This window comes from Aptenodytes forsteri, unplaced genomic scaffold (genome assembly GCF_000699145.1).
Source record: "Aptenodytes forsteri isolate BGI_AS27 unplaced genomic scaffold, ASM69914v1 Scaffold320, whole genome shotgun sequence".
Taxonomy (NCBI): Eukaryota; Metazoa; Chordata; class Aves; order Sphenisciformes; family Spheniscidae; genus Aptenodytes; species Aptenodytes forsteri.
In genome coordinates, this window is record NW_008794890.1 from 3466888 (window position 1) to 3491727 (window position 24840).

The window sequence follows — 24840 nt, forward strand, 5'->3', positions numbered from 1 at the left end:
TCAGTATAAAACTGACTTTTGTCTCGCAGGCTTTGAAGTTGCCTGCAGATGAAAGAGCTTTAAGAGGGCAGTACTTCATCAGTGGTACTCAGCTGCTTATTCACAATGCCAGCTCATCAAATCCTATTTCAGAAACTGGATCCTGAGGTTCTTGTTTCTGAATGCAGAATAATCCAGGGCAGCTCAACTGTCAGAGTAAACAGGAGTGCCCAAGACAAACAGCAATCTGATGGATTGCCTTCTGTATCCAGTTGGTGTGACTCTGCATCTCAAGATGTGGGTTGAAGATGAAGTTAGTTAAATTGATTTAATTTTTCCATCAATTACTAGTTACTTCTAAAATAAGATTTAAACTTGTAGAAACATAATTTTCCTGCTTTTTTTCCTTTGTTTTTAGCCTGAATGGCTTTTCATCCAGAGAGAGCTGAGCAAATAGAGATTAGGGAGATAAGTGCGTTAAGTATAGGACAAACTGTTGGCTTGGTCTGCTGCAGAGTAAACCAGCTGTGCTGGCTGGTTTACTCTGCTGTACATGGCTGTACATGGGCACATCGAGGATGAGGCTGTCCTTGGCCACTGCACTGAGTACTAGGTAGCCTGAAGGCGATTTTAAAGCTTCCTAAAGGCTGATGCATTGTATTTTTGAGGTAACGTTCTGAACTGTAAGCAAGAAAGCAATTCTCTTCACTTACCTGTAAAACAACTCTTCCTGTTCTCCTGTCAGACAGCCTTGCTGCAGGTCTGAAAGTCAGAGCCTGGGTTGTTTGTCTGTGGATGATTAAGCCCCTTTGTTGCTGCAAAAGCTCTGACATTACGTCTGTGGAGTATGACTGAATCACTTCTTTATGGAGTAGAAATAAGTCTCAGCACTGAAAATAAAAACCTGTGAACGTGGCGATTTTAACTGCTGAACTTGCTGAGATAATTGTTTTCCTATCAAATGTTTGGCTCGTGGTAAAGACTTGGAGATTCATAGTTCGTTAACGTAGAAGCATCTGTATGCGGTTAGTGTTCCACGTATTTCCTATGGCCAAGGCCTCGCAGAGCTCAGTAACGAGTGTAACAAGAGGATTGTGTCTTCTGAGACCAAAAGGTCATCTCCTTCTTCCCGATGCTTGGGATGTTACCATTGCCGCCTCTTGGAAGACAGCGCTGTCTGATCTGTGCCCAGCCTTCTGCTGTGCTGGCGGCATAAGCTGGCAGGATGAAGCCTTATTATTCAGCTTTGGGAGTCTCTCTGGAATCATAGTTTGTGCCTTGATTCTTATATGCGTCTGCATGGGATGAGAGAAGAGGCAGCATATTAAGAGCTTCCAGTACCTGTTCTTGTTAGTAGGCATGGCGAGGCCTTGATTTGCTTAGTTTATTTTATCTATAGAAAAATACTTCTTGTAATTGTTTGGGACTTGGTATGCCATTTTGTGCCTCTTCCGAAATTTGGGCTCTGCAACTCAACCTGTCCAGTTATGAAAGATGGAGAGTGTCTGATAGTACGTGAACAAAGTTAAAGGGCACACATAAGGTTCTGAATCAGAGTATTAACATAGATCAGATGGCGTCAAGTAAATGGAGTGCAATAGAGGGAAAGGAAGGCCTTGAACCAAGAGTTCTCACTCTGTAACTTAGGAATACAATGTAAATGTGTCCATGGACTAAGCAATTAGTTTGTGTTGGCAGTCAGTGTTAAAAGGAGTTCAGTGCTGCTTTTGGTATAGAAAGAATGAAAAAGGTAGGGTTTTATTTCATCTTTCACTTATACAAGATCACAATGTTGCCTGGATTCAATTTAGCTGTAAAACTCGTCTTACATGCCCAGGACAGAGTGCTAACAAAGGACCAATTGTACACATGCCATAATATTGTACCGCTTCCAGCAGTTGTTGCAATATGAAGGAAATGAAAGCTTCTAGTTTACTTTATTCAGACGACTGTTCTTCTTGCTAGAAGATGGAAACATTACTTCCTGGAAAACTTGATCTTCTCTAACGCTGTTTAAAAAAAACAAACCAAAAACCCCTAAAAAGCTCTCTTTTAGTAAAATTGGAGACTCCCCCTCCTTCCCCATCACTGCTTATGAATTTCCACCTCCTCCATAAAAGAGAAACCACCGCAAAAGGTGACTGGGTGGCTTGCGTGGCGGCTTGCGAGACATTTCCCCTTAGGCTTCTGAATGGTCGGATTGCTGTGATGCAGTATGTGCTTTGTAATGCAACTATTCTGATGGTTCGCTTCACAGCTGAGGCGAGCCACCATTTCAAACCCCATAACAGGAGCCTTGGAGACGGCACATTACAGAATTAGCAAAAGGTAAGAGAGCTCTATGCCAGATGTTTTGGGCCTGTAATGAGTGTGTACATTCTGCTCATTATGGGGAAAAAAGAGGTGGTCTAAAAAGACAACTTTGGCTTTGTAGTCCACCGCTTTGTTACATGCAGATCTGTAACAGGTTGTTACTGCTGAGTTTCTCAGTCTTTTCCTTCACCTAGAAGTTCCGGGGGCATATTTTGAGTTCTTAGTTTTCTTTTTTTGGTCACCTTCTCAGTGTGTGTTCTCAAATGATGATCTGTACAAGAAGCAGGTCTCTACAGTCAGTGTAAAAAAAAATACGTGATGCCACAAAACCTGCAGTAGAATCGAGATATATATATATTTTTTTCTTAATATATTCCCTTCCCCTTGCTCTTCTCACCAACCAAAAATTGTCCCCCCTTTCCTTGTAAAACCTAGCAGACCACTTAAAGTGCCTTTACATGTGTAAGAGATGCTTCAAGTCTTTACTGTGTGTGACAGCTGGAATGGCATGCAAAACACACGTTCGTCAGTCACACAGCATTTCATTGTTCGAGATAATCCCATACTCCTGCCTGGGCTCTTTTACCTCCTGCTGACACAAATCTGGCAGAACGTAAGCTCATTTTCAATGGGCTCCTGGTTCTTTCCAACTTGTCTATTAAGTACTACAAGTCTTGAATTTAGCCAATGTTTTCCAAAATTGGCTGGCTCTAAAAGAAACCACCTGCCCCACCCCTCACCCCGCCCCTGGTTTTGGTAGTGGTGATTAAGGATTGGCTGCGCATTCCATCAGTGTTAAGCCAAAATTCTGAAAGGAGTTAAACTTCTGGGTGAAGAGGAATTGTCTGTGAAACTCAGCATCATAAATTACTTGCAGAAAGTCTCTAGATTAAAACAAAAAGAAAACAAAAAAAAAGGAGGAAAAAAGTGAAAGGACAATCTAACCAAATTTTTCCAACCAATTTGTTTTAATTTGGACGTGGCAGCTACAGCTTCTGTTGCCCTTCTAATATTGCTAATTGAAGAGCATTGCATACCATCCAGACCAATCGGAACCCTTTCAAACACCTGTGGCTTGGCGAAAAAGCAGCCTACTAGGTGGGTAAGCCCTTGTCCTTTCTCTTTTTGTAGCTGAGCCGTGCTACTGTTCATGACCCTGAGACTGGGAAACTGACCACAGCACATTACAGAGTCTCTAAGAGGTAAGGGGAACGTCTTCCAAAGGTATACCCAGTCCGAGGAAGTCTGTTCTGGGACTGTACTGCCTCATCTCTAAATGTGGGGCAAATAAGGATTTTGCATAACTTTTATATTTTTAGTCTCTCTTTAGAAGAAAGAGGATGGTCTAAAGCAAACCTAGCTGTCATATAACAAAGCAAGCGGTCTGCCAAAATAGAAAATAGTTCTAAATGTTAGTGGTAGCCACGATGGAAGTGCCCTCTTTTGCTTAGCATGGCTTGTCTAGTGCAACTAATGTACTAAACTGTTAGCACCGCGCGGGGTTCTGCTTACACTAACAAACGGTGGAAGAGGCTGCCTCTACCACTAAGCTTCGGTATTGATACTTGCTTAAAACTAGGCACTGATGGGCTGCTGTAATTCATGGGAATAATGCAAATTAAAACTAGTTGATAATTTTAAAGAATTTCCTTGTTTAAATGATTGAAAGTAGTTGCTGCTTTAGTAGAAAACGACTGTTCTTTCAGCTTCTTTGAACAAAAAACCTGAAATTAGAATGGCTAGTAGCTTAAGGGTTTTTATTTAGCTATGAATTTCTTTAAAAAGATGCTTCAGAATACTGGATCACAAGAAGTTGATTGATTCAGGAATGATTATAACTCTCATGAAAACTAGAAAACCATTGTAGCTGAAGTTTGATCCATAAAACCACGCTTGTTACAAGTAGTGGCAGGTTGAAAACTTTTCTTTTCATACACTGAAAACTGCCTTGCACCTTCAGTAGCATTGCAGGTCTACTCAGTCATCAGAGCACACGCAGGTAGTGGGAGGCCTTTGTAAATTGTCTGGTGAGCTCTTACATGTTTGCTCCTTAAAACTACCTCCACAGGCCCCCTCCAGAATGACTTTAGGAACATATGTCTTCCTGTTTGACATGTTGCGTTTAATTTTTATTTTTTGTTTTTAATTTTAAAGTCTGTCTGTGTCCTATCTTGGTTATCTGTGACTGTGTATTTTAAAGAAAGAATTTAATTCAGTCTTAGGATTTGTCCTCTGACACAGACCACTCTGGGGCATTTACTGAAGAAACTTGTTAATCTATTTGAACATACCCTCACAGCTTCTGTCAAACTTGATGTGCTAATAATAGGAATTAGAGAAGGTGACCAGATCTCCAATTGAAATTGAGATGCGTAATTGGCCCCTATTTAAATAGATGCTCCTTAGTAAAAGAACTTTAAATTAAAAGTTTTGATTTTTCATTAGTGGGAAGTGTTATGCCTTGAGACTATTGCAGATGCCACAGTCAGAAAAAATAGTCAGACAATACCCATCATTAAAAGCAGATTCCCTCGTGAATGTGTGCAGCTGATGGTGCAGCCAGATCTTGTTTGCCATCACCTTGTTATTGGCTTTGTGACATGACAAAATAACTATTTCTCCTAGGACTTTAACCTGGAATTAACAGTGTGCTGTACCTTGCCTTGGGACTCTGTGATAAAGTATAAGGGCAGCTGTTGTCTGTGAAGTGCTGCTGCCTCCTTGGCGTGGTGTGCTGCAAGCCCAGAATAGAGCCTCGTGTCTGGTACCTGGTGAATGAGACACTTAAACGTTCAAGGTTTGGTGCTCAAAAAGGTGGCATTCTGGGACTTCCTTCCAACATACCTAAGGAACTCACAGAATTACATCAGATTTTACTGAGCTAAGATTTGTAGTTCCGTATCTCACTGGAAACTGGAATTAGAATTGCAAAGAAACATACAAGTAAGCGGGGCATGGCACATTGTGAAGTTAGTGCAGACAATTTTTTGAGGGTGGAGGACTTCCCTTCTTATGCTTCCCCTTGCCTTTGCATTCCTCCATGTGCAGATTGTTCAGGATGTATATACTTTAAAAGAGAACTTGGCAACTAAATCTATAGTAGGAGGTAAAAGCCAGCACCAAAAACCCCAAGCCAGACTGCTTTAGAAGGATCATGTTATTAATGCTGGATCACTGAACTTCTCTTGCAGAACCACTGGTAGAAACATCTTTCTGTTAGAGCTGTTTGAGCTGGTTTGGATTCCAAATGAATCATTGCTCCTGAAAACCAAAAAATGCTTGCTTTATTTTTTTTAATAGATGACTGCTTCAAACATTCTTTCCTAGCAAATGCACTTCTAAATTGCAGCATTCCTCTCTTTGAGAGGACTACTGTTCGCTGTGCAGTACGTGGCAGGCTGTATAAAAGGGGGCTCCTTGCCAGCAGTACGAGGAGCACCATCAAGCCGTGCTGTGTGCAGTACCAGAATAAACTCAGCCACTGCTTTTAAAGAAAAGCATTGCTTCCCCTCCCCCCCCCCCCACTCCTCTCGCAGCCAGTCGGAGCTTGTAGCATATGATGTTTAAGTTTCCACTTCAGAAATACCAGTCTGTGCTTTTATTCACTCCCTGTTGCATCTCTACTAGTACTTTTTACATACTAAGTACATTTCAGAAAGTTTTTAAACATAAATGCCAGTATTTTGTGTGACCAATGACTGTTAAAAAAAGCAGCGTTGAAATACTCTGCAGTGCTGGTGTAGCTGAGACTAAGGACATAGCCTTAAGTTTCCACTTCAGAAATACCAGTCTGTGCTTTTATTCACTCCCTGTTGCATCTCTACTAGTACTTTTTACATACTAAGTACATTTCAGAAAGTTTTTAAACATAAATGCCAGTATTTTGTGTGACCAATGACTGTTAAAAAAAGCAGCGTTGAAATACTCTGCAGTGCTGGTGTAGCTGAGACTAAGGACATAGCCTTTGTAATGTCTGGTACTAGACCGACTAGTGCAGTTGGAGGAGATGAGCTTTTGGGCGTATAAGCCCTTGTATGCCATGTAGCTCTGGACAGTTGTCTGCTTTTTTTCCCTAATATACTGCTTAGTCTAAAATTATTTCTGCATGTAAGTACTGTGCTATTAAAAATCTCTAATAAGATACCTGATACAGAGTTGTAAGAGGGAGGAGTAAAAGTAATTACTGCTAGCTGTTTGTAATGAGTATAAAAGTTGTTAAAAGCCAGATCTCGGTGTAAGGAAGAAAAGCAATCCTGTGGCATAAATTCATCACGCTAATGAAATTCTTTCAACTTCTATAACATAGTAGCTTAATTCGTGGGTGTCTTTTTACAAAGCCAAGTGGGGCACCAAAATACTATGCATTTGTAGTCAGGGAATTTTGGGTTTTGGTGTGGTAGTCACCCATGTCTTAAACTGCCATGCTTGTGACTTCCTAGAAGTAAGCTTGTCCCTTTTTGTTACGAAGTTTTCTGCCCATAGGGGACTCATAGGTGTCAGCTGGTCAAAAATAGACAGAATGCTGTTCATGCAAGTTAACTTGTCAGATGAGCAACTTAATTTAACAAATGTACATTGAAGAATAGAGCTGTGTGCGTTTACTGAATCATGCTGAACCTTGGACTATGCATATATTAAAAGAAAAATGTTTGCTGAGCACAATTTAAGGGTGTTAATTCTGCATCACATACACACACCACTGGTGAGGGAGTCTTTTTTTCTTTTTTTTCTTTTTTTTTTTAATAGACAAGACCAGGAAAAAAAGAAAAAAAGATTCCTTTGAGTGAAGGAATACCTGTTATAAATGGTCTCGAACTAGGCACACACTTACTTTGATGTCAGCAAAGGACCAAAGCTGAGACTAGCAACAGGAGGACAATGTAGGACAGATTGTTATATACTGAGAAGGCCACTAGGCAAAGCCTGCAGTAACAGAAGGCCCTTGTTGTGCATGCTAAACGCAGAGACCTCCTGATGCTGGACAATGGGTACAGGGTTCTGTGGGCCCTCCTGAGCTCTCTGCCCTCATGGAAGCAGATTTCATGATGCTTACAGGGTTAAATCATGCTGTAACTCTTCACATGAAACTACTCAGCACTACACGCTGCCCTCTAAGTTTTGCTCAGCAACCAGCGAACATGCTGGCACTTGAAATATGGTTCCAGTTCCCTGTTTCCTTCACCTTTCATAGACTTTCTTTGTATCCTTGGGCAATTAATTTTATTTCTAAAATACATACAGTACTTTCCCTTTATGAAAGGATGTAGTATTTTCCCTGTTGAAAGCATTCATTGCAATTCTAAATAATCAATATAGTAAGAATGCTTGCTTTTTTCTTTCTGTGTGTCTTTTTTTTTTCTTTCCTTAAAGCCTTTATGTGTGGACTGGACAGAGGTAGCTAAAGCCTACGCTTTGAGCTGATGGCTGTGTTGGGGCTTTTCTTGTGTATTAAGTGTGAGGTTAGGATTGCTTGTGAGTGTTACCTGTTCAACATTGCTGCGTAGCATGTGGCTGCATAGCTGCTTTTTTTTTTTTTTTTTGGAAATGCTTCATAGAAGTAGTCTTTGTGTTCTCCTACCACCTTAAATCAAAGAAGGTTGCATTGTAACGCTTCCTTATACTAACAGTGTTCAGAAGTGGATGAATCTTGGTATGTCTTTGTGCAAGTCTGTCTTGAGAAATCTTACTTAATCTATAGTTCATTCATCGTTTAAAAAAAAAAAATGCTCGTAGAGATTCTGTAACCTGTGTCAGTGCCTTGTGTCATGTGTCATGCTACTGTTCCTCCCATGCAAAGTGTTTTGGTTTTTTAAATACAGTTTTTTATTAAAGAAAACAATGTTAATTTAGTATAGATGTAAAAGTTCATTTGAGTAGAAATACTGTGATGTACTTGCCAGCTAGGCTCTGGGCATAGGTATTTCTGTCCAACAGCCTTGTAAAAGCAGCAGGAACCACTGATGAGCCCAAAAGGCTGAGTCAGATGCTAGAAAAAAGGTAGAACTAGCTGTCTCCATTTTCCTGCAAAAAGGGGAAAACATGGGACCCAAATCTTCAACATTATCATCCGTATTAGTGACTAGTGGGACTGCCAAGGTAAATAGAGAAGAGGGCCAGGGAGGCTAGTGAGCATGCCAAGAGAGGGAAAAGAGGAGCAGGTAAAATGAAGGTACATTGGCTAGAACGGGATGAGTAAAGCAGCAAGAAAAACAAGCATCATGTGAGCAGATGAGTGGTTTTAAAAAAAAAGAAAGACAGCGGGTAGATGAAATTGATATTTTTTCAAAAAGAACAAAATGTTTATCTTGTAAAGAGATGAAAAAATGCATGTGTGTTTGTTTCCATGTAAGCAACTGGATGTGTCCACGGCTGGTAAGGGTCCAGCAGGGATGTGCAGAGCTGTGGTTATACTAAGCTTGTGCCCTTTGCTGCCAAACACCGCTATTCTGGGTATGTGGCTGCTTCTGGATGACATAACTGCTTCCCAGTCATGCAGCTTTCAAGAATGAGCAACCACTTAGAGTAGAAAATGCTACACTGGATCTGGGTGAAGGCAGTGATTCTTGTGTAGAACTGCTTCTCTACCTGTTCATACCTTTTTCTGCTGACTAGTTTGCCAATTATTTTAAATGCAGTATTTCTAGCTGAAAAGCTCTAATTTACAGTAGGAGGCAGACATTTTGAAGATGCCTTTGGAACTGTGAGGCTGACCTTTCATGTGTATATTTAAAAAAAAAAAAAAAGGTTGGGTTGGGTTCCCCCCACCTTAAAAAAAAAAAATCATTGTGTACCTGAAACATGTGCTAAATACCAAATTCGTAATAGGCTGTTTTGGTAGAAACTGTTGAACAGGGAAGATGGTAGAGTTTTATGCATTATTTAATTGTTTCATAGTGATTTTTAGTACCATTGCACAGGTAAGTAATGTGAAAGGACAGATCACAAAGCGCTTGCCTGTAAGTGCATGACATGTGGAAGAGCTGAGTTACAATTACATAGACTCTGCGTATGCTAAATAAAGGAACTCAGCTATTTGTTTCCCAAGCGTTGCTTCAAAATACATCAAATGTGGGGTGTAAATTAGCTGTTTGGAATGGGTAAGAGCAAAAGTGTTTTGTGCCTGTTTTAGAAAACAGCTTGAAGCAGATTTCACTGTTTGGAACGTTTTCTTCAGTCATTTGGTAGTCCAGTATGGGAATTAAGGCCCTTAGTTTTAGAACTTCCTTAAACCAGAGCTGTAAGTGTTCTTTCTAGAAAACATGTTTATTAAATGCAGGCCTTCATAATGCCCTGGAAATATTTCTGATTATCCTACCAAATTATTGAAAAGTATGAAAAAATTCAAAGTAATTCCAAATGTTGCATTTGTACTGCTAGCTTACTGCCTATTACTACCATATTTTATTAATTCTTATTCCCCCCCCCTTAGTGCTTGGTTGTCCGGATATGAAAGCCCTGTGGTATCTCGCATTAACACAAGGATACAGGACCTAACAGGACTTGATGTCTCCACAGCAGAGGAACTGCAGGTAAACTGGTAGGACCAAGTATGATCGTGAATGCAGCACCGCGCTCACTCAGGTAGTGTTGGTGAGGTGGCCACAAAAGCTTGTTCAGCCCAGGGGCAGCTAATTTCATGGCTGGTTTGATTCCAGGCCATGGGAAGAACGAGTGGGTTTTTTACAGGGAGAAAGAAATGAAGTTACCTTTGCAGAGTAGTGCTTACTTTAATGTGAAATGGCTTTCTGTTGCTGGAGGGAAACAGTAATAACTGAAACTCCTGATGATTGTTGAAGTGGATGTGTAGTTCCTTTTTATTTATACTAATAAAACTGAGTTTCATCGTTGCAGGGTCAAACTTGGCTGCTGGGGTGATAGTGAAAAGTTTAGCTTGACTGATACTTAAGGAAAGGGGGAGAGAATGGTTGTTTAGATTTGCCATCCCATCCTTGGTCCTAGAAGGCCAACAGTGTGTCTGGTGTCTCTGTAATGTGGGAAAGACTCACTGTACATGTAACTTGAGTAAATTTTATTTTAGAAGCACTTTTATTCATTTGCTTGAGGCTTTTAAACGAACAGCTCCTTCAGTGATTCTGAGAAAGCGTTAATACCTAGAAAGCAGGACACCTAGAAAGTGGTTCCTGAAAGCTGTAGTGCCACTGTGCTACTCCATCAAGACTTCTGATGCTAAAATGCCCAAGCATCTGGTTGAAAATTGAACTTATGAACACACAGAAGAGATGAAGGGAAAAAAAATCAATTGGCAAAAAGGACAGTGGATCCTCTATTGACATAGAGATCAAAAAGTGATTTAAACTTGAATGATGTAAAAGTGCCATGACCTGTTTTGAAGAGAATATAGCTTGTAAAGTTTCTATGGAAGAAAAATATTTTTCTACCCTGGGGAAGTACCAGATTCCTTACCCAGAGTACACTGCATCTTGTGGTGCTAGTCTTGGATGTGCTGCTGCTCTTATAGCCAAACATCTTGGGGCTCCTTGGAGCCCATGGCTGTCCAGGTCTTCAGGAGTTTCAAAACTTTCCTGGTCAGGTTCTATCACCTGAGAGTCAGGAGATCAGACAGTAGCAGGGACTCAGAAATGGGAGAATGTCTTTATCATCCAGCTGGGGGTGGACAGAAGAGCTTTCAAGGAAAGCTGACCCCTGGGGAAGAAAAGGTTCAGCTGTGGCTTTGCTGGGAGCTGGTGTCCAGTCAAGAACTGCAAAGGCAGACTGAAGGGCTGAGACCCTAAAGCTCAGAGACAGGTTCTGGCTCTACAGTGATGAGGAGTCTGGGTGAAGTCAGTGTTACCTGTGAATAAACCCAGTAGGACTTTGCTGCATACTGTACAGTTTAGCTGGCAGAGACTTGTAATTTCCTATGGCTTGATTTTTAAACTTCATCTATCAACAGGTTGTAGATGATGGTCAAATTCTTGTCTGGATAAAATACTGCTTTACTAGATTTTGTGCTTCTCCTTTCACTGTAGGTAGCCAACTACGGAGTAGGAGGCCAGTATGAGCCTCATTTTGATTTTGGAAGGGTAAGTCCTGTTTTCTGTCTCCACCTCTTTCTTCTTCACAAGCACTGTGTTTCTCTTTTTCAGGTGGCAAATTATGGAGTGGGAGGACAGTATGAACCCCACTTTGACTTTGCACGGGCAAGTAAAGAGATGGAGGAGAGATAGTCACCTGGTGAAGCCTGGGCCTCTTGGCTGTGGCACAATTTTTATTCTTTAATGTGTATTAAATTTTGTAGCTCTTCAACTTTTCTAATCCATGTTAGTGGAGAAAGCCCTCTAAACCACCAGCTGAACTGATAAACATTTTAGGCATTATAGAGCAACAAGGCTTTTCTTCAAAAACGTAATTAAAAAAAGAATTATTCTAAGGAGATGACTGATAGTTCTTAACAGAGCAAAGGGCATTAGCTTTATTCTAAAGGTGGAGAAAAGTTTAGAAATATTGTAGGTGGCCAGGGTACTGGCCGTGTAAAGCCATTTTGTTTAAAATCACTGAAGGATATTACAGCTAAACTGTATGAAAACTTGATGTATATTCTGTGCTCCTGACGTGTGGCAGATGATGGTGGCATCAGCTAACATGCATCCATGCACTGAAGCTACCATAGCTGTGCTGCAGTGCAGAGCATTGCTGAATAAGGCAAACGTGGCTGCATGGGTGAGAGCTTAATGCTCTCTTCTATGAGAAGGGCTTTGTAGGCAGCATAGGAAAACTTGCATTGCAGCTTACCGTGTAGGCCTGTGATGCGGAGAGAGAACTTCTTGCCCCAGAGCTGAGGTGCAGGCATCTTGCATGCTGTTGAAGAAATCTTGAAAATATAAGTGCTCTGTTACTGTAGACCATGTGCTGATTGCTAGTGCAGTCCTGAAAGTGGAAAAAGCCTACTGTGTCTTCTCATCTCACCATTCTTATTTTTTTTATTTGATTTAAATTCCCATCCTATTTCTATTCCAGCTTAAATTGCAGACTGCTGGAAATAAGTTTAAAATCTGAAGGATATTACAGCTAAACTGTATGAAAACTTGATGTATATTCTGTGCTCCTGACGTGTGGCAGATGATGGTGGCATCAGCTAACATGCATCCATGCACTGAAGCTACCATAGCTGTGCTGCAGTGCAGAGCATTGCTGAATAAGGCAAACGTGGCTGCATGGGTGAGAGCTTAATGCTCTCTTCTATGAGAAGGGCTTTGTAGGCAGCATAGGAAAACTTGCATTGCAGCTTACCGTGTAGGCCTGTGATGCGGAGAGAGAACTTCTTGCCCCAGAGCTGAGGTGCAGGCATCTTGCATGCTGTTGAAGAAATCTTGAAAATATAAGTGCTCTGTTACTGTAGACCATGTGCTGATTGCTAGTGCAGTCCTGAAAGTGGAAAAAGCCTACTGTGTCTTCTCATCTCACCATTCTTATTTTTTTTATTTGATTTAAATTCCCATCCTATTTCTATTCCAGCTTAAATTGCAGACTGCTGGAAATAATGTCACTGAATTCAGTTGGTTATTTATTGGGCATACTTATGTGTGATTTAACACCTTCAGATTAACCTTACGCTGTGAATCCAAGCCACCAACTATTAATCAGAATCTCTGCTCTGTAAGCACATGCTCAAAAGCATTGCAAATGATTAACAGTTTTTGTTTGGAACTGCATGGGTTAATTTCTGGAGTAATGATTGCCAAAATTTTAGCGTGCACAAATAAATAGTGGTCACAGGGGGTGGGCTGTGAGGTGTGACAAAAGTTAGTCTCATAACCCATCAAAATGGGTTTTTCTTCTTGTAAGTTAAGTGATAAAAACCTCTTAGCTACCCAGATGGATCTCTTGGCTGGTTTGTTAGCCTGTTACAAGCTCCCACACTCGTCTTCCTCCCTCCTTCCCAGCTGTAATGAAAGAGCAATGTAAGGTGCACATGTGCTGAAGCGTGGCCAGGAGGAGGCCTCCTCCTTTGAACACAGCGCTGGGCTGGTGGTGTCGCAGCCACACCAGGCACGCACATTCGCATGCAATTAGGCAGGGACATACCTTACTCCTGTCAAAAGCTTCAGGAACGGCTGCCACAGATGCCCTGCAGCTGGGAGCGCACACTGCTCAATGAATCACTGGTTGGATTTTTAATGGCACTCTAAAATGCGTGTGTGCCAGGGAGGAACGCAGAATGCGGAAGGCCAGCTAGCTCAAGCAGCAGCCTGCCTGGCATGGCCAGAGCAGGAAAGGGGGTGAGGGCCACAAAGGCAGAACCACCCCCAAGGGAGCAGGGCCAGCAGCTGCCCTCAGGGCATGCTCAGAGCCAGCCCTGCAGCAGAGCATGGCTGTAGCGTGATTCTCAGTGAACCTGGGACTGAAGAGCTGCCCTAGCTGTTGCTCATCTTGGCCAAGGACAAGAGGGGATAAGTGAGTGTAATTAAATAATTAAGTTTGTGGCTGTGAAGAGGATTTATATACTCATTTTCGGACAGTACAGTTGTCTTACCCATTAGCAATTTGGGCTTATGCCCTCCCTGTCCTACAGAATTCTAAAATGCCTGGCTTATTTAAATTAATAGATAAACTCATATTGCATTCTCCCCTCCTTCCAAATAGAGGGATTGAATTAATTTTTCTGCATGAGTTCGTCTGCTGCTGGCTCTGCAGCTGTATTCCATTGGCTCTTGTCAATAATGGAAATGCTTATTAAATCTGCTTGCTTTTATTCACAGAAAGATGAGCCAGATGCTTTTAAGGAATTGGGAACAGGCAACAGAATTGCTACTTGGTTGTTTTATGTAAGTGATGTATTTCTGCCATGTGCTAGTGCCAAAAATAGCTATCGCTGCATATTCTATACCGTTGAATGATTTCATTACTTTTTTTGCTGAAGTGACTTGCAAATGAAGGCAGCCACTAACTTAGCGGTAATATATACAGGGTATCTTCTTACCCATAAGTAATGGTTCTTCCATGTGTTCTTAAGGAGGTTTTTTTTCCTCAAAGTTGAGCATCAGCTTAAATTATTTGACTGCCTATTCATTTTTATATCTGCATTGGTATTTATAGCATGCTCTTTGCCAAAACCTTTGTGTGTGTAACATTCAGGGATAAGGCTGGCTGTTGCACTTTGAACAAAGTGGGTGGGTTTCAGCCTTTTTTAAGGCTGTTAATCATGCAGCCTTTGCTCACTAATTGGGAGGTAGAATTTAAGTTGTTGAATAACCTAATTCTGTTTTACTAAAACGTGACACTTGAGAATGTATCAGCTGGCAACTTACCTGTGCCTTTCCCCACCTTTTCAGATGAGCGATGTGTCAGCAGGGGGAGCTACTGTCTTTCCTGAAGTAGGAGCTAGTGTTTGGCCTAAAAAGGTAATCAGGGTTTTTTATCCAGTGTAACCACTCCTCTCTCTACCTACTCAAAAATGTAACAGGTATATAAATGGTTAAAAAGAAGCTTTAAAATGAGTTTATATAAAGAAGATTAGAGCACTGTTCATGGGAGCACAGAGAAGTGAAGTGACTGGAGTAGTACTAGTGATTCCAAGGGCCTCTGATGTTCTGCGTGTTAATGCATAGTTACGTTTTGGACATAACTCCTTCTAATGCATAGACTTTGCAAAACATTACAATACCTCAAAACACATTCTGAAATACTCAAATCTGTAAGTAGGTTTAGTCTTGAGGCGTCTGTGGAGAATTCTCCCTGAAATGGTGTGTTCCTGTTATGTTTTTTCCCTCAGAAGGGTCACAAATGTGGTCTTCCTTTGCCAGCCTGCTGCTCATTTTCAGTAAATTATCTTGCTTTCTAAAACTGGTCAGAATCGAATGCAACTGGCTTAGGGTTTAAAAAAAATTAGCAGCCCAGTATATATAGACACAGAATGAGTCAAAGGAGACTCATTCCTTAGGAAAGCAAATGTTAGAATATGGAAAAGAGCCTTCAATTGAAAAGGAACATCTGAAACACAAATAACATACCTTTGCCTTATTGTTCAGTAAGTTGGTGTGAAAGTGTGTATCGCACAGAGTGAGATGCTGAGGGTTTCCACTGCAATTTCCAGGGAACAGCTGTATTCTGGTACAATCTCTTTCCAAGCGGAGAAGGAGATTACAGCACGCGACATGCGGCCTGCCCAGTACTAGTTGGAAACAAATGGGGTAAGTACCCCTCATGTTGTTCTCACTGCCTGTGACCTGGAGGTCTGGGGCTTTGTTGGTGGGTTGTCTTGGTTTTCTTTTTCCTCTGGTGGAATAAAAAGCAGCAGCTAGAAATTAGGTCCTTTATAAAGAAACCTACTTTATAGCTATATCTACTTCATATCTCTCTATATATATTGTGTTATATATCTTATATATAGTAGCATATTTTATTGTGTACATATATATAAAATACATGTAATACTATATCTGCTTGAATAGTCTTTTGTAGTTTTGCAGCTACTGGAAGGTTTTTTCCCCTCTTGGATTTATTAGACCAACTTCACCTTTGTGTGTGTGTGTATTAAAATACTTCAGAAAGTTAAGATAATCCTGTGCTTAACTGAAAGCTGGCCAATAGCATATATTTAGCTTAAATAGAAGCATGAGCTAACCAGGTGCAGTGATCAAATACCTTTATGTCTTTGCAGTATCCAATAAATGGCTCCATGAGCGAGGACAGGAATTCCGAAGGCCGTGCACTTTATCAGAGTTGGAATGATGCAGACTCGTCCATTGCCTCCTCTGTACTCAGTTTGTGTAAAGTGTACACATCTCCTACAGTTTACAATTGACTAACACTCCACTACAGGTTCAGTCTTCAGCTACACCGGTGTTTCATCTGTGGACAAAACAAACATGCTTTTAGTTCCCCTAAAATAGCCCCTTAAGGTTTTATGAACAGACTATATTAAGGTCTATGAGTGTTACAGAAAAAAAAAAAGGACAAAATACAGATCAGGGCCACAACTTACAGTGGTGTTGTGTGTGGTGTTCCCTTCACCATCGCTCCTCTGATCAGCATGGAAGGCCAGTGATTGTTCGCTTAGAGTCCTCCTCGCAACTGTCAGTCTGCTAAGGGCGGGATGATTTAATGGGAGGGCTCCCTTCTAAGGAAGGCTGAATTAAACCCGTTCGTATTCCTCAATTTCCAGACATTCGACTCCTTGCTTTTCTAGAGTGCCTGACCACTACTGTTGAGAACTGTGGGCATGGTTTGTGTTTCTCTGGGGAACAGGTTATTACCATGTTTTAGCCTGTTTTTTCACTTCCACAAAAGCCCCAATTTTTAAACTGTCTACCTTCTCAGTCCCTCTGGGGAATTTGGCTCTTAACCTTGAAAATGTGAGCCAGCAGTTACATACGCATAGATGAGATGCTTCAGCAGTGTTGTGTCAAACACATGCCTGCATCAGAGCAGCCTGACAATTACAGCCCATCCTTCCCTCAATTTTTTTCTTTAATGTTTGTCCACATAAACAAATGCTGCTTTTATCCTGTCTTAGTAGTCAACCCTTACATCTGTTCCTTAGGCAGTGGGGACTGGAATGTTACCGTCTTCGTTAATCAAAATAATTGTGCCTTAGGACACTGGAATTTCAAATTGGTTATGAGACTTCAGGTGGTGAGGTAATACATAGTCCTCACAGAATGCTCTCCACCCTCATCCTCCCAGTTCTCAAGGTTTTATGAGAAATAGATGGCCTATTTATAACCCTAAATCTTTTTTAGATGCTTTTTATTTTGCAAATGTTTTTTCTGCTGCGGATGTTGAATGCAGGCAGCAGCAGTGACATGCCTTTAGTCACGGGGCGACTGTTTGCACAGGATGCCAGAGAAGGTGCCTGCTCTGGCTGGTTTGGCATTGCTCACCTTGCGGAGGCTGCCTTCACTGCAGCAACGCACCTCGCGCTGCCTCCCCTCACTGTAGCTGTCGCTGGCACTCGTGAGCAAGGAAGCGCTGGGAAGGGGCCTCCTCCAGAGGCTCTGGTGCTGCTCACTTCACTGCTGCTCTTCCCACGAGCCAGGGCTGGAGCTGTTCTGATTCATGCCGCCCACACAGAAAAAGTGTCCCCAAAGTCAGCGGTGCCCGCACTGGAAGAACTTGCTTGCAGTGACTTTCAGGGGCCTTAGTTTGTGACGAGTCATCCTTAAACTGAGATGAAGTTGAAACCTCTGAGGGAGATGAGACTGTGGCTGCTGTAGCTGTTGAACTTTTGTTCTGCTCATCAGATTCCTGCGGGAGGAATAACTGCTGTCCCCTGGCACAGGAAGAGCTAAGCAGGGTGGGGAGAGGCTGCAGGGAGGTTCGCTTTCCTAAGCCGTTTCTCTTCAACAGCAGGATTTTTAGCAAAATGTCTAAATATTCCACTAGCATGAGGACAAGAAATCAAAGTGAGCTGCACCAGACTCTACCTAAACAGTCTGATTTTCTGGATGATGATGGTTTTACTGATTTAGGGGTCAAGCCTGAAGTCTTTACCAAGGAAAAAATTCCAATTTCAGTTAATTGGATTTTCTGCCTCAATAAAATCTTGAAAATTGAGCCAAAACGTAGATGAAACCAACTGTTAATATGTTAGAAATACCTCTGGAATACTGAGAATGCAGTTTAAGGTACTATAGTTTGAGAAACTGCATACTTCAGAAGACACTTTAAAGTCTTTGCTGGAAAATGCATTGTTCAATTTCTACTGAGCCTGTTAGCAATGGGACCTATGTAACTGTTTATCCTTAGCCCTGCACCTTCTTGCATTTTGCCTGTGCTTTTGGCAGATGTGAAACAAAGTCCATCCAGCACTTAAGAAAACAAGTAAAAAGGCAAATCAGAAATAGTCCCACCTCCCGTCTGTACTGCTCGCTCACTTATTCAAAATAGCTGGTACACTTGGGCAGTATCTGATATAAATAGATTCACCAAGGAAATGGGTTATTGGAGCATATTTTTGATCGCTAAATTGTAATCATTAAACCCCCCCCCGTAACATTCCTACTTACTGAGTTTTCCCCCTTTCACACAGTGTCATTCATCTCCATTCCTATCCATGGTTTTCTCTTTCCCATCTTCTTTACTTTCTTAAGCTCCAAAAAAGGTAACCATGGCTGCAGGTAAGTCAAGTCAAGTCCTGCCACTTTCTTGCAAGTAGAAGAATACAATGAACAATGTGGTGTTAGGAGCCTTGCCTTTGGGGCACTAATTTTCCCTTGGAAGCTCCAAGGCATCTATAAATGCTTTTAGAAAAGCCAATCCTGCATAGTTAACAAGCACAAAAAGAAATCACTGTATTGCCACTGTGAACACGTTTAGAAAACGGCATCTGGTTTTGCTGTTACAGAAAAGCTGTTTTTTTTTCCTAAAGTGAGCAGGGGAGTTACTCGACACATTAAAATAAATAAAAGCTAAAAATTGTAGAATTTATGTAAGGTAAAAGAGAAATACTGAATAAAAGAGTGTCAGTGACTGCTTGAGGTACTGCCGTAGTAGAAGAAAACACTATGTTGAATGAAGAAAGGAAGGGTTGAAGCAATTGGAAATCACGCTTTTGTTATATCAAGCCATGGGGTTGGGTGGTTTTTTTCCCATCTCTGTTCAACCAACACCAAAAGATGAATGACAAGCTTGAGAGAAGTTGTGGAATGTCTGGGGAAGTTTGCTATAAACAGTTACCTCCCTCACCTCAACTGCTGTCGCGTACTTCCAGTGGTAGACAGCATTTTAAGAACCGTCTCTAAGAGGCATTGCTTGGGGACTAAAAAGTGCATGACTTTTTAAAGCAGTGAACTACTCGGTGACTTGCAGTTCTTCAGGGAAGAAAAACAGTTTGTCTTCTGACAGTGGAAAATTTTACTTGGTTTAAAAAAAACCCAAACCATCAAAAACTAAAACTCAAGTCTGCTGAGGCACATCAGACCGAAATGTTCCAGATTACTAGAAGGGGTGAGCTTATTTTTTTAAGCTGCAGACAATCTACTTCCTCTTTCTCCACTACAGTAGTGTTCATGCCCCTAACACTAAATGTGTAAGGGATTACACAGGTGCTGCTGCTGCTTTCTGCCTTACCCCTTCCTTTCTCAAAGGGCTTTTGGGTCAAGAGCGTGGCTCCGGTGTGAATTTAGTTTTGTATTAAAGGTTATTGAAAACTGTTTGGCTCACAGTGACGGACAATTGAGAAACTGCCTTACTGTTACATTTTTTGTAATAAAATTTTAATGTAAAAAAAATGGGCTTAAAATAAAAGCCACTGCCATTAGCAGTGAAAAATCCTCCACATCAAACTCTGCTCATATATGGCTCTCGTAAATCTGATCACACAGATTTTTTATCACCATATGTGTTTCCTGGAAACCGAGCTCATTTGTTTCACTTCATAATCTAGGCAGGCAGGTGCAGAAGATGCTCATACAACAAATTACTATTAAACACATTCCCAGGCCCAAACTTTGTGTCTCGGTTGGAAACACACAGCACTAATGGACTGCAAAAGGGCAGGGCAGATGATGCTGGGCTGAAAGCATGTCGTGCACAAAGATTTACGAAAGGGAACTGAACTGCTCTTAGGGAAGAGTGCGGCTCAGCCCCTTTGTCTCCCTAATGCATTGATTTATGGCAGTAGCTGGTGTGGCATTTCATAGTGACATGGGAACCGCACGAGCTCCTGGCTTGAAACTCAAAACGGGCACAGCAAAGGGTCAGCTGCTAAGAGACCCTTTTCCAGGGATGACAAATACTTCCATTTCCTGAAGCCAAGAGGTCAAACAACCAGTTATTCTGAACAGTTCTGGGGAGGGGAAGAAAGGTCAGCCTATCCTGCAACACAGACACCAACAGCACGAGAGGGGGAGAGAGCACTACTTACTTGTAGGAGGGTCAGGTTGATGGCTGCTGTAATCAAGACTTCTGCAGTTTATACACTACAGCTGTTCCTGTGCTTCACCCTTTCAAAACAGTGGAGCTCGTACCTCATTTGTGGTCATCGGGAACCTGCAAAAAAGCATAGCGAGGGCTGGTTAGAAGCCTTGATCCTTTTGCCTGTGGAATAGTGCCTTGCACTGCTGACGGAGCACCTGGCTTGCAGTTAGGGAGCTGCCCTCCCTTCCCCATACAGCCCACAGACACAGCTAATGTGCTCACAGATTTGGCAGCCATGGGATAGGAAGTAAGTCTAAAGCGTACCAGCATGTTTTTATTTTGGAAACATGGATTCCATCCCCAGCATGTAGGTACGGAGTACCGTGCATGCTGCTAAACTGCTGCTGTGCCCCTCTCAGCCAGGTGGGCCAAAGCCAGGAGAAAGGGAGCAGCCAGATGGCTCTGTCCTTTCAGAGGACAGGGCTTACTCCAACACTCTCAGCTTTTTGGGCTGTTTGCGGGCTGCCTTCCAGCCACTTGGCCTGGGGACGCTGCTTCCTTGCCCCAGGCCGGTAATGGCTGAAGCGGGGCTGCCCCTTCGCAAGTAGCTGTGAGGCTCGTGCTGTCAGCCTGGCCACCAAGCTGCTATTACCAAGCCAGCAGTGCAGGGGCTTTGGGGCTCATGGCGGGGGAGATGCAGCTCACAGTCTTCCTTTCTGAGACAAGGGAGGGGCTGCCCTACCATCTGTGTGGGGCCTGAGGCACCTGCCCAGGATTTGGGTGGGGGTGCTAGGTGGCCTTTGCCCCCTCCGACGGAGGAAGGGAAGGGAAGGGTTGTGGTTCAGCCCTGTGTTGCCCCCTGACTAGTGCTTATGCACTGTGGCTTCCCACCATCCTGCCTGGGTATCCAGGGCTCTTCCAGCACAGCTGCACCTAGAGCACGACCATGGGGGATCATGACCATGGGAGGAACCCCACCTGGGTAAGAACTGCAGCAGTTGCAGCTAAACAAGGCAGGGTAGGGTCAGGGGTAGGGATAGGGAACAAGGCCTGCGAATGGCTGCAGGGCAGGACGAGATGAAGAGAAAGGAAAGGGTCTGACAGTATCGGCACCTGCGGATGGGGGGAGGCAGCACAAGGCTGAAGTGATCCATCCAGGGACTCCTGGAGAGACTGGACCAGACCATGAACTTGAGCGCAGCCCCCCTGAGGGAGAGGGTCTTCAACCGCCCATCCTCCTCCAGCTGCTGGACTCTGACCTGCCTCTGTGAGGGACTCGGGCATTTCATCATCAAGCTACATTTCTCGTTCCGCTAACCAGTGACTCATCTGGCTCCCAAACCAGGCTTTGAACCAGCCACAGATTACCCACTCACCTTAACCACAAGCTGCCTATTCCCCCTGCTTAGGCCGTGCTTAAACATCGACCAGCAACTCATTGAGCTGGCCAAAACTGATAGAAAAAGAGCTCAGCCCCTCAATCCTCTGTCCTCCCCCATGTCCCCAGCAGAACACAAAGGGAAGGATCCTGGCAAAGCGCATGACCACACGTCTCTGCCTATGACAGTGTGCTCCGAAAAAGAAATGCACAAAAGGAGCTGGACCAGCCCCTGCGCTTCCCTCCCAGGAGCCGAGCCCAGGATGCAAGGGTCAGCGTTTGCTTTGGCATGGCTGATAACGTGAAGCCAAGAGGGTTTCCAGCTTCATCCGCAACCGGAGTTCACTACCAGTAGCGTGGGGGGACGCAGGCACACGTGTCCAGCTGCATTGCTGCGGGACGGGTGTCTGCCCCGTGTAGTCAGCGCTACCTCCCGTTTGACAGGAGCACGCTGCGGACAGTCTGATACTGTCATTAGGAGTGAGTGACTCATCACAGCCCGAGGGCTGCTCTATATTTAAGCATTACAGAGTCAGAAATGAATGCATGGAGTCAGGAGCTGCTCCTGAGGTCAAGACGAGGTTCAGAAACCAGTTGTCAGAGTTCACCATCATGCCAAACAACATCTGTATCTCTCAAATCTTTAGAGAGAGAAAAATTGGCATAGGGAGGGGGGATTTGCAACCACAGTGGGTCAATGCAAGGTCAGACAACTGGCAGGTACCTGCTGTGTACACCCACTTCAGGAAGTCCTCACTTCTGCAGCTGTTGAGCCTGAGCAGCAATTCCCCAAGATAACTGTGTGTGTGGAGGTGTTGTATAGCATTTGTTAGTTTTACACAATCCTACATTCTTCCTGGTCTTCAGATCTTGAAGTTTGGGTGCAACCAAGCTATTTGCAGCTGGACTGAAAACGTCTCGGGAGACTGGTGTGGGGAGGGGTGGAAGGAAGGAGAGTGGCTCAACTCTGGGGCAGGGCAAAGGGGCTGCCATGTTTTGGGAAAGCAGTTAGACTGCTTTTTTATTCACAAATTTTTGCTTCAGGACAACAAGTGACAAACTAGCAGGAAAGTTTCCGACTCCTCTTTTCCCAGGCTCCGCACTTCGCCAGCTACTCCCCCCGGTCCTGTTCAGCTTTCCTAAGAAATGCCGATTCATTTTGCAAACAGCCTGGGCCCCACACTCTGGCCAGAGCCACCCCCTCCAGGCTGCATGTCCTGCGTGGCACGGCAAGGACAACTCATGCAACAGTCATGGTGTTTTGCATCCTCTGCAGTCCTGCCAGCATTTTTTCCCTCTCTGTTCGCTTTCAGCAGCGCATGGATCAGCCGCCAGGGACTAAGGGATAACAAAGAAAGCCATGTTCTGGAATTGCCTCCAGAGCAACCCTGAAAGGCTCCCCATAAAAGCAAGGCACCAAGCACAGCCACCCAGGGGCTCTACACAATGTTTCCAAGCTATTTCTGAAGAGCTGTTTTGCTCTTTTTTACATTAACTTCTGCCAGGCTGTTTCTAAGGGCGGGGAGCACTAGGACTGCAAACCAATGCTTCACGCAGGGCAGTGATTCAGCCAACAGAGACACGAACGGCTCCGCTCAGTGCAAGACACAGTGTGGGACTGCTGAACCCGGTTTTCCCTTCACTGGGGCTCCTTGACAACAAATTTCAGGGACAGTGGCCCATTTCCACCCATGACTGACAGACCAGTCCCCCAGCATGGTCTGAACAGCAGGACAGGCCCGAGCTCTCCAGTCCTGCCCTGCAAAGTGCTCCTGCAGGGGAGTCCTCACTTCACGAGCGTCCTCATCACTTTGTGCCAGTGATGACACCCTGTTCAAGAAAGGCTCACTAGAGGCAGCAACTTGCTGGTTCCCAGGCTCGGGGGAACGAACCATCTAGTAGCAACCTGGCAACTCTAGCTCAACCCAAAACATCACCCTAATTTCTCACCAGGCATTACAGTGTTCCCCCTCCTCGTCTGCAGCTTGGACACTGCCAACCTCCCTTCCCGATGCTCTCTGCCTCTCTCCTTGGGTTCATCTCCCAAAAGACAAAACTGGTTTGAGGTTCCCTGATGTGCAGGGACCTCCTGCACATCTTGTATGTCCCCTCATCCAGTAACTCAGCCAAGCTTCCTCCCACGGGCTGGGACAGCATTGCGCAGCTCCAGCTATGTAACAGTGTTCAGGGAGGCACCACGCAGGTATCAGCTGTGGCTGTACAGCCTCCGGCTGCTGACTTGAGGAACCCTCATACCCCCTTCTGAGGGGCACTGAGCATGAACGCCGTCAGTGGTGGGCACCAGAACAGATGCAACAAGAAGGCAGCAGCTGGCCCCAGCTTCACACCATTTCACAGGAAAGGGACTAACCAGCTTGTTTGCTCCTCTTCCCCACTTCTCTGACTTACCTGTCTGAGAAACCAAGACTTGGCTGTGGTCCCTCCTCCTCATCCCATGTCTGGAGCACATAATGCACGGCTGTATGCAGAAGGATGTAGGCAGACAGGTGCTGCAGGGCTCTGGCTCTTCAGAAGTAACAATGCAGTGGGGCTGAGTCTCCTGCAAAACAGTAAAATATCAGAATTTGCACTTATGTTTGCCATATATTGGAAAGACCCACTGCCTGGCTCCCCCTTGCCCTCTGGAGAGTCTCCACTAGACAGCCAGGCCACTCAAACAGAAATGACTGCTGAAGTTGGCCGTTGGAGTCCACAGAGATCAGCCGATCTGCCGATCAGCTGTGGAGCAGCTGTTTCTGCGAGGCAGTACTGTGCTGGGACACATCCAAAAAGCTTTCCGAGAGCAGCCAGAGCCTTCCCATGCCGTTTCCCTTCCCTATTCTTTATCAGTGGTTTGCGTTGTCTTTTGCTGTTGGTGTTGGTGTTCATTTGGTTGTTTTCTTTTAATGAGTAACTTCTTTGAAACCTCCACCAGCTGTGCAGGCCCCCGGGTCCTGGCAGGTCAGTCCCACCCCAGAGCCAGGACCTGCAGCTCCCCCACAAGCCCGTTACCTGTCTTGGGTTTCAGTGCCAGCCCTTCCTCGCTCTGCGCCACCTATGCTACGCGTTTAATTCAGCAACGCTGGCATTACGCAAAAGCTGTAACAACCAGCCATCTAACATCAGCCTTCAGGAGTCCCATCAAAGGCAAATACTCACCTACATCATTGATCCTATAACTGGAGGGGACATGCCAAGGATTGCCCTGAATGCAGTGTTTCTAAACCCAAACTACTCCTAGCTGCTGGATCAACCCCTACGAGACCCAGCAGTACCCTCTAGCCCTAGCAGAGCAGGACACGGCGCAGAGCAGGACACGGCGCGCTCTGCCACACGGCGCAGAGCAGGAC

At 43.9% G+C, this 24840-nt stretch overlaps 1 protein-coding gene across 4 annotated transcripts in view; it reads left to right on the forward strand.

Annotated features, from left to right (window-relative positions):
• Positions 1-18234, forward strand: part of P4HA1 (prolyl 4-hydroxylase subunit alpha 1) — a 30038-nt gene extending 11804 nt beyond the window's left edge. The window contains exons 8-14 of one of the 4 annotated variants that reach the window (XM_009275086.1): positions 2237-2307; positions 9722-9821; positions 11283-11336; positions 14013-14078; positions 14586-14654; positions 15347-15443; positions 15914-18234. In XM_009275086.1, coding sequence (XP_009273361.1) covers positions 2237-2307; positions 9722-9821; positions 11283-11336; positions 14013-14078; positions 14586-14654; positions 15347-15443; positions 15914-15984 — 528 coding nt within the window. In that variant the 3' untranslated portion in view covers positions 15985-18234. Of the gene's footprint in view, positions 1-2236; positions 2308-3423; positions 3495-9721; positions 9822-11282; positions 11337-11399; positions 11454-14012; positions 14079-14585; positions 14655-15346; positions 15444-15913 lie in introns of all 4 variants that reach the window. The other 3 variants (XM_009275088.1, XM_009275084.1, XM_009275085.1) reach the window with 3 other exon arrangements.
• Positions 18235-24840: the final 6606 nt, after the last annotated feature.